At 37.4% G+C, this 10,000-nt stretch overlaps 1 protein-coding gene across 1 annotated transcript in view; it reads right to left on the bottom strand.

Moving 5' to 3' along the window:
• Nucleotides 1–4,311: 4,311 nt before the first annotated feature.
• Nucleotides 4,312–10,000, bottom strand: part of LOC119577551 (sodium channel protein Nach-like) — a 7,436-nt gene continuing 1,747 nt past the window's right edge. Inside the window, exons 4-14 of the mRNA XM_037925138.1 lie at nt 9,713–9,854; nt 9,306–9,433; nt 8,631–8,829; nt 8,102–8,247; nt 7,212–7,339; nt 6,442–6,644; nt 6,086–6,186; nt 5,655–5,746; nt 5,372–5,376; nt 5,218–5,278; nt 4,312–4,472 (exon numbers count right to left, since the gene is read on the bottom strand). Coding sequence (XP_037781066.1) covers nt 4,312–4,472; nt 5,218–5,278; nt 5,372–5,376; nt 5,655–5,746; nt 6,086–6,186; nt 6,442–6,644; nt 7,212–7,339; nt 8,102–8,247; nt 8,631–8,829; nt 9,306–9,433; nt 9,713–9,854 — 1,366 coding nt within the window. The remainder of the gene's footprint in view (nt 4,473–5,217; nt 5,279–5,371; nt 5,377–5,654; nt 5,747–6,085; nt 6,187–6,441; nt 6,645–7,211; nt 7,340–8,101; nt 8,248–8,630; nt 8,830–9,305; nt 9,434–9,712; nt 9,855–10,000) is intronic.

Below are 10,000 nucleotides of genomic sequence, written 5' to 3'. Positions count from 1 at the left end.
TGCTTCTGTGGCTTCTAATGTCTCCCGGAAGATGGAATTCTGCCTTGCCCTCGCGTGTACGCCAATGGACTCCTGAGCTGCTTCGAGTATAGCTCTTGAATAGCTCCCACAGAGCAACTAGGTCCGTCAGATTGTCGAGTTCTGTGAATCGGTCAGAGGCTGCCATGGTGAACCCATGGGCACACTCCTCCTCCCTTAATCTGTCCAGGTGAAACACCTTAGGGTGGCCATTGGAAGGGCGGAGATTTTGAAATGGACCCGCAGGGTACCACAACCAGCCTATGGTCAGTGCCACAGAACTCGGCACTCCGGTAAACCCTACAGTTCTGGAGGATCCTCCATTGCGTGCTAACAAGAATGTGGTCGATCTCCTTGGCCAATGTACCCGTATTGCTGTACCATGTCCAGCGATGCAGGTTGGAGCGCTGGTACCAGGAGCCAGAGATCCTCATCTCATAGCCAGCTCGGTCACAGCCGGATACAGCATTGAAGTCGCCCAGAACAATGCGAATATCTCGCCGGGGGCAACTGTCTGCCACAGACGCGAGTTTGGCATAGAACGCTTCTTTTACATCCATTTTACATACATCGGTAGGGGCGTATACAGCAATAAGAGACACGAAGCCAAAATCATGCTTCAGTCTCAATGCCATAATACGCTCATCAACCGGTGTCACCTCAACTACCGAGGGCTGAAGTCGGCTGGAGATGGCTATGGCTACACCCTGGAGGTGGTGACCATCGCTGCGGCCCGACCCGTAGTAGGTGCACCCACCCACACTGATCGTGCCGCTACTAGGTCTTCTCACCTCTGAGAGGGCAGCCACCTCAACTCCCAGTCGCTTCAACTCCCGCGATAGCAGAGGTAACCGCTCATCCTGCCGCAAGGACCGGATGTTCCAAGCGCCTACCCGGAAAGCACGCCTGAGGTTAAGCCTCGGGTGGTCACTCCGGGTGCACGCCACCTCTGCCACCCCCGCCGACGCTGCCCCAAATAAAAGGGTCGGCAGGCTGTGGGACCGCCCATCCGCCTGTGGGGTACCCGAGGGCTTTGCCCCACAAGCTTCATGGTGGGTTGGCGCCTGTGCGAATGATATCATGATAATGATAATACAAAAAAAAAAAAAAAAAAAAAAAATATATATATATACATATATATATATATATATATATATATATATATATATATATATATATATATATATATATATATATATATATATATATATATATATATATATAATATATATAATCAGATGCGGTTAAGGTGCTGATGTCATTAACGCATGCTGAGAATACATATTAAAAATAATTTAACAACTACCTACGTTGGATGAATTACTTGCACATTAATAGAAAAATAAGTAATGGAGGAATGGCTTTCACACCGTTCAGTATAGTTGTGAGGGTAATTCATAACTCTGACTAATAGGTAGTCGATGTAGCACAATAATGAACTGTTATATAAGTAGTAGTACGCTCAGTAAATCATTGGTCAGAAACACCTTTTCACAATGCAATAAATGCGTAAGGTAAGTGTTGAAGCAATCACTTTTCACACCAATCCTATTTTGAGAATAATAAGCTCTGTTGTCATTATATTCGGCATTAAAACTCCAGTTAAGTTAGACCTTATACATTTTTATTGTACAATCGGCTGGATTATCTAGCATTCTGTTGCGATGGAGAATAACGATAGCATAAATAAAAGGAACATGTTTTGCATAGTATCCCCCATGTTATCAGTAAACACAAATAAATATAAAGAATTGAGTACAAACACATTGAGAACAATACATTGCCAGGCCATATGTGAAAGGCCCGGGCGAAGCCAGAACTTCGCGAATCTCAATGCAATGAACAACACATTGAATACGGCTTTTATTCTTCATCATTACACAAATAGTTAATGGTTAGAACAAATAAATGTGCTAGTTCATATAGCACTAATCATTACACAAAGGTATTTGGAAATTTGTGAGAGTGACCTTGTATATATCGACGTCTATACATTTATCTGTTTGCTGTTATTTCGGCATTACTGGGTCTACACTTTGGGAATAAGCTTTTTAGATTAATAATAATAATGACATAATGATCAATAATAACCCATCTCTTATACTACCGAGGTAACTGTTAGTTTTTTTTTCCTGTCAGTCACTGATACAATTCATTATTAATACACTCGGTATAACATTACCGTTGTCAAATTACGTCCAATATACCATTGCATATAGAATAAATGTAAAACATGCAAGTAGAATGTGAGATGTTTCTCTTGCCATATCTATCAATCTATATGCATGCACAAACACACACACACACCACACACATAACACACACGCGCACACACACACACACACACACACACACACACACACACACACACACACACACACACACACACACACACAAACACAAACACAAGCACACACACACACATACACATATACTATATGTATATATATATACATATACATATATATGTATATGTATGTATATACAAACACACACGCACACACACACACACACACACACACACACACACACATATATATATATATATAATATAATATATATATATATATATATATATATATATATATATATATATATATATATATATATATATATATATGTATATATATATAAGCATATATATATAATATATAATATTATAATATATAATATATATATATATATAATATTAAAATATATATATATATATACTATATATATATATATATATACATATGTATATTATATATACACACATATATAATATATATAATATATTATATATATATAATACAATATATCATAGATACATATATATCTGTATATACATATGTACACACACACACACACATGTATATCTACATCTACATATGTCTCTCTGTCTCTACATATATACACACGCACACACACACACACACACACACACATACACACACACACACACACACACACACACATGTATAGCTATATCTACATGTCTCCCTGTCTTTACACACACACACACACACACACACACACACACACACACTTCTTTCTTCTTTTAACGGTAGGTTCATGTCTGAGCCGCCGTGGTCACAGCATGATACTTAAATAAGTAACGGAGGAATGGCTTTCACACCGTTCAGTATAGTTATGAGGGTAATTCATAACTCTGACTAATAGGTAGTCGATGTAGCACACACACACACACACACACACACACACACACACACACACACACACACACACACACACACACACAGATATATATACGGAAGGATAAAAAGAGAGAGAGATATAGATTTATTACCCAAATAAACGCACATGTACACACAAAAGACCAACTTATGATCAACTTTTCATCCAATTGCGAAGACTTTTGACATTATTAACTTTTAAGTCACTTTGCATGTTCAAGGACCTCGGGTTTATAAGCTGATTTTTTACTTATTTAGTTATATTTATTTTTAAGACTGAGCTAACGCGGACATCTTATTCGATTTGAAGAGGACATCTAAGCATTTGGCATATAAAATAATAAGGCAACTGTGTGAGAAGACGTCGAAAATTCCCATTCTGAAGGCCTTGCGTGAAAGAGGGTCATGTGATAATTTCCCAATATACTAAGGGAAAGAATCACTTTGAACCAAAGGCCTGAAGGAAAGGGCAAACAAAAGAAGAAGGTAAGGAAGCACAAACAGTTCCTAGACATAGTTATCAATAGTGCGGAAGTGTGTTTCAAAATTTTGGACTTTCGAGTTACCAAATGATGTGACTCGGAAGATAAACTCTTTTCTGAAATAAATTAAAATGTGTATTATCGACAGACACACATACATTCACACACAAGGCCGCACGCACGCACGCACCACACACACACACACACATACACACACACACACATACAAACACACACACACACATACACACACACACACACACGCAGACACACACACATAAATAAATAAAATAATTAAATACGCATATATCTACAAGGCTATAGTACCTGAACACTACTTCCCCCATTACTTTACATACTCGAAAAAAATATTACTATCATTACTCTATAAACACGAAAACAACACATTACTCATTGACACCAAATTCCTTCCCCCTACTACAGCATCCCCACCGACACACACACGACTCATCCCCCCCACCCCACCCTCTTCTTCCTCTAGGCGTATTGTAAACAACCAAATCCAAGCTTGTCCTCAGTCAGTTATATATATATATATATATATATATATATATATATATATATATATATATATATATATATATATTGTGTGTGTGTTTCTAAACAACCAAACCCTAGCGTCTCCTCTGCTGTCCAGTCACGTTGGGCTGCACGTAACCTCGACCTAAGCAGGAGGCTCCCCAAGCAACGGCGATCTGCAGCAGGTAAAACACCACCTCCGCCCCACTAAGCAGACTGAAACCCAGGAAGAGGCCCATGAGTCCACCTATGTTGCCTGTGAGAAAAAGGAATTGAGAGGAAGTTCATATTATTGTTATTGCGGATGACTTTCATTTTATTTTTTTACTGGATCAAGAGGATTTATGTTATTGGACGAAGAGGAAGTTCATGTTATTGCCATTGTTGATGGTTTTCATTTTATTTTTTACTGGATCAAGAGGATGTAAATATCATTATTATTATGGTAGGTTTTATTTAATCATCATTATTGGATCAAGAGGAAGTTCATATTATCCTTATTATGGATGGTTTTCTTGTATCATCATTAGTGCCATTACCATTGTGATAATTATTACACTTTTGAAATGTTTATCATGAGTATAATAATTGCTGTTCAATTTATTATCCTTGTTAATACTATCAATATTGCTATTTTGTTAATATTATCATTACTTTCATTATTGTTATCATTATTATGGTTGTTGTTATAATAATTTTCTCTTTCTTCCGTTTCTTCAGAATCATTATCATTCTTATTATAGTTATCATTATCAATATCAATATCAATATCAGTATCATTGCCATTATCATCGTTATTATTGTTGTTGTTATTACTATTATTATCATGATCATTATTATCATTATTATTATCATTATTTTATTGCTATTACCGCCATCACCCTTATATATAATAGTGATATAACAACAATAATTGTGGAATGTGTTCGGTATGAAAAGACATCTTGGATGATTAAATAATTGCACACTGAATGTATTATATACAACAAATACATTCATACTTTCTTCATACCAAAATTCTGTCCATTTTGCTTCTAAGGGAAACCTTGGGCACACACAGTACTGAATTGCATCAAATATTCCAAATCTCTAAACTTGGTATATTTGTCTTGTTTGATTATTTAAATAAACAGTCGTCTTTTAAAATGCATTTACTTGCGCTAGACACAAGAGAATGAAATGGAATTATAACACGGTTTATAGCTATTATCAGGAGTATCACCTATAATTCCCAGACTGATGCTTCGAAACAACTAAAACAAAACTATAATTTGATATCTGATCTGCTGTCGGTATTATCATGTCGATACTTTCAAAACTACACCAATTATTCAACAAAAATTTAAACACTAAACTGACTAAATACATCGGTTAACTAATGATTACTTTATAAAGAGAGGAATGCTATAACTGAAAATAACAAATTATCTTTACTTACCGACGATTTGACTTGGGGTTGCATTCACATCCTTCTTGTAATGCGTACCCGTTGACTGCCCGAAGTACACGTGTACAAGTGCAATATTTTCCCTATTATGAAGAAAAAGAAAAGAAAAGAAAAAAATCAGCAATCTGGCGTGATTTCTATTTGTTGTAGTTTTCTTTCTTTTTTATGTGTATATATACATCTACCAATTTATCTATCTGTCTGCCTATCTACAGCGCGACTGATATATATAGAGAGAGAGATACAGAGATAGGTAGATAAATAGAGATATATCAATTAATAGATAAATAGATGCATGGAAAGTAACACAGACAGACATATAAGTTGATAGACACACTGCTAGACAGATGAATAGATAGACAGAAGCATATACAAAGATATCCATTTCCTCTGTGTTATGAAAGCTGAGATGGAGAACTCACATGAAGTAATTCAGAAGCTCTGTGAAAGACTCGGGAAAACTTGCCATCAAATGTTCCGCGTCTTCTGTGGTGTTGATTTGACAAAGACCTCTTGTTATATTCTGCCGAGAACAATTATTAAAACGAACTTTGTATTTACTTCATCTCTCTGATACTCTTATGATATAAACTTCACGATCAATAACATCACTCTAATGAATAAATACTCTTATAATATACCCTTCATGATATACCCTCATATAAAAATAAATAAGTCACTCTTACAATGAACAAACCCCTCTTAGAACGAATACACATCTTTAAACTTTCATAATCATAAATCAATCATCCCCCCCTAGTCTTTCCTTTCTCATTACCTGAATGTCGACGTCAAAGGCACTTCGGTCACAGAGTTGCTTGATCAGTGGTAGAAGATGCTTCGGCCCAACGAAAGGATCGAGTAGCCGATCGCGTGACAGAGTACCATAGGTGGGGACAGCCGTGTAAGAAGTAGTATTACACCTTGGATAACAGCTCTTGTGGAGGTAGTCCTCGAAGATGGAGGAGTTTTGAAAAGTACCTGGAGTGGAGACTTTTTTTTTATGTCACGGAGGGTTGGATAAAATATTTGTGTTTATTTTCCAAGAGCTTTGAATATTCGATATTTTAAATTACCATTTTAAGGGAGTTGCGGTTATCTTTATAGACATCAGATCCTTACGAATAAAAAGAAGAAGATAAAATGGCAATAAATTCTAATGTCATTTCCACTAACCGAATAAGCGATGTAAGCAATCGATGTCCTGTCTACTTATACAAACTTTTTCCGTTCCTATAAGAAAACATACATTAAAATCATATATTACTAAACATTCATTGAGTATATGTATTCCGATTTAATTACCCATACATATATTCTAAATACACATTCTAAGTATACATACACACTCTAAATATACAAACAGGTACTCTAAATACACATACACACATATAACTGATTATGAGGCGCGCCGAGGTCTATACATATATACTTAAATTGACCTCAAGACGCGCAAGAATTAGAAAATTGATTGATCGACTGATTATTTAAAATTATCTGCTGCGTCAACAGCTAAGGTCATTAGAGTAAAAAAAAATGCAAACAAACCTGGCATATGGTAATCCAGGCATTTGCAATGAGACACCATTTTCTTTGCAATGAAATCACTCTTGCAAGCCTCGTAGGAATAATAATCAGGATAGTGAAACAGCTGTTTCTCGCTGTCAGTAAAACACCTTGAATATTAGACAGAAAAGGAATTAGCGAGATTCTGATATATTCAAAGACTTGGTTTATTTTCTTGACTATTTGGGTCAGAATTTTAGATAGCAAGACTTGGCTTGGAAAATTGATTACAGTTAAATGCTGATTTCAGTAATGAAGAAGAAAATGAAGAAGGAGCAGAAGAAGAAGAAGAAGAAGAAGGAGGAGAAGGAGAAGGAGGAGGAGGAGGAGGAGAAGGAAGAAGGAGAAGGAAGAGGAGGAGGAGGAGGAGGAGAAAAAGAAGAAGAAGAAGAAGAAGAAGAGGAGGAGGAGGAGGAGGAGAAGGAGGGGAGGAGGAGGAGGAGGAGGAGGAGGAGGAGGAGGAGGAGAAGGAGGAGGAGGAGGAGGAGGAGGAGGAGGAGGAGGGGAAGGGATGGGATGGGAGGGGAGGGGAGGGGAAGGGGAAGGGGAAAGGGGAAAGGGAAGAGGAGGAGGAGGAGCAGGAGGAGGAGGAGAAGAGGGAGAGGAAGGAAAAGGAGGAGGAGTAGAATAAGAAGAAAGAGAATGAGAATGAGGAGAATATGAACGCAAAGAAGATGATGAAGAAGAAAAAGAAAATTACGAGAAAGAGGAAAAACAAGAAGAAAAAGAAGCAGAATAAGAAGGATTGATTTAATACTGAAAATCATCTGCCGCGTCAACATCAAAGGCCATTAGCGGCAGAAGAAGATGGAAAAAGGCGAATAATGATGATGATAAGAAGAAGCAGAAGGAGAAGAGAAGAAACTACACACTTCCTTGCACTTGGAGGGAGACCCATGGCGGCGGCGGTCGTGTAAGTTGAGCTCACTCTCACTGGAATAAAAACCTCATTTCCGGGAGACACGACAATGCCCTCATTGTTCAGACCGGGAGGCGTTTTCGACTCCTGAAGAAATATCTGAGACAAAGTATACGCGGATATAGTGCTTATTTTGTTTCACGTGGCGAGATGGTTGTTTAATTCCTTGTTTTGGATCAGCATTGAACTCTCTTATTGTTCTGTTATATATTCTTTCATCTAGGATTTTTTTTCTGAATTGTTGATTGATTTACGAATATGTCAATAAATTAACAGGGATGTTAAAAGGTATTTCCATATATTTTTGCTTTGCAGAAGAGACTATGAAATAATATCAAAAGTTAGTTTAAAAAAAGTAGATCAGAACCCAATTCTTTTACTAAATCTAAAACTTCGCTTCCATATTTCGCACACTGTAAATATTCACTCTCGAGCATACCTTCCCTACAGTACATTTGTTACAGTGAATTCTGTTAACCAACTCTCACAACCTTGAAGCCGATAGCCTGGTACGTAGTGGTGACGTACTCCTTCCTCTGTGTGTCTAGGAGCACCACAAGTCCTTCATCTACCCCGGCGTTGGTTATTTCCATGGGGTTGGTCTGCGTTATTTGGCCACTTGAGGTTGAAGCCTGCTGCGCCTCATCCCTAGGGCATGTCGTGAGGGAGCCTGGCGACCTCCTGTAAAGAGAATAGGAACACTGACACGATAGCAAATTGATACCCGATTGTTCAGTATGGTACTCTGTTGTTTGTTTTACCAAAATATTATTTTTTTAGACTGGTGAATATAAAGAAATTTAGCGTGACTCCCATTCTGTTCATATATTCAAATATTCACTTTACTAGATTTATTACTATTATTTTAACTAGTGCATACAAAGAAATCGGTAAATCGAGAGAGCAAATCATGAGAGTAATAATAAAATCCTTCATATGAAGGATAAAAGCAGCTACTGAATTCTGCAGTACCTTTCTTAGTCTCGTTTTAGTGAAACTAAAACCTGTTGGCACTTTAGTCTACAGAATAATCTTTGACTTCACCTTCATGAGTCTCCAACCGACACCTTACTGAAGACCTCAAGAACTATGAAATGGAAATCTTCTGTTCTTTCTCTGTCTGTCTGTCTGCCACCCCTCCTCTCATTGTGACCTACCTACTTCCTTTGACATTGATAACGCAACAAAACCCGAAGTGTGTGGGAATCTGCACAAAGAGTGATTTGCAGTCTTGTGAGGAACGCCAGAGACAGGATATTATCATATCATCACAACTCTGGGCACCCTGCAATAACATGAACATGTGTTAATTGTATGCCTTGAGAACTGAGATTGGTAATAAACTGAGATAGCAACAGGAATAGTTGTAAGTTATAATAGTAGCAGCAATGGTAGTAGTGGTAGAAGTAGGGTTGTAGTAACCATATGGTTATCTCCTGTTCAGATTATGACCACTCTGGAGTAAGGAAATAATTATCAAAATTATCAAGGTTACACCAGAACATTATCTCTTTAAAATACTTTGTCTTATTGCCTCAGGAGACCACGAATAAAGGGAACATACCTCCTTGATGGTACAATAAGCATGTGAAGCCATTCGTTTTAGCTGGGAACGAGTGTACAGTTCGTCACTTGTCTCACCGCTGAAGAGATTGTGTCGTAAACGATACGTCAAGTTATGCCACTCGTCGTCAGGATAGATTTTCCTAATAATTATAACAGATAAATAAAAATAAGGTCCTTTGGTATCATTCACACATATTAGTCAGTTCACAAATCACACACGAAATGTACGAATAAAAACAATGCTTCAGAAGAAACTCTAAACAGATTTTCGAAACCCTTCACAACC

Source organism: Penaeus monodon, chromosome 10, assembly GCF_015228065.2.
Source record: "Penaeus monodon isolate SGIC_2016 chromosome 10, NSTDA_Pmon_1, whole genome shotgun sequence".
Lineage (NCBI taxonomy): Eukaryota > Metazoa > Arthropoda > Malacostraca > Decapoda > Penaeidae > Penaeus > Penaeus monodon.
The sequence above is the reverse complement of the archived record's forward strand: the minus strand, read 5'-3'. Positions and strand labels throughout refer to the sequence as shown.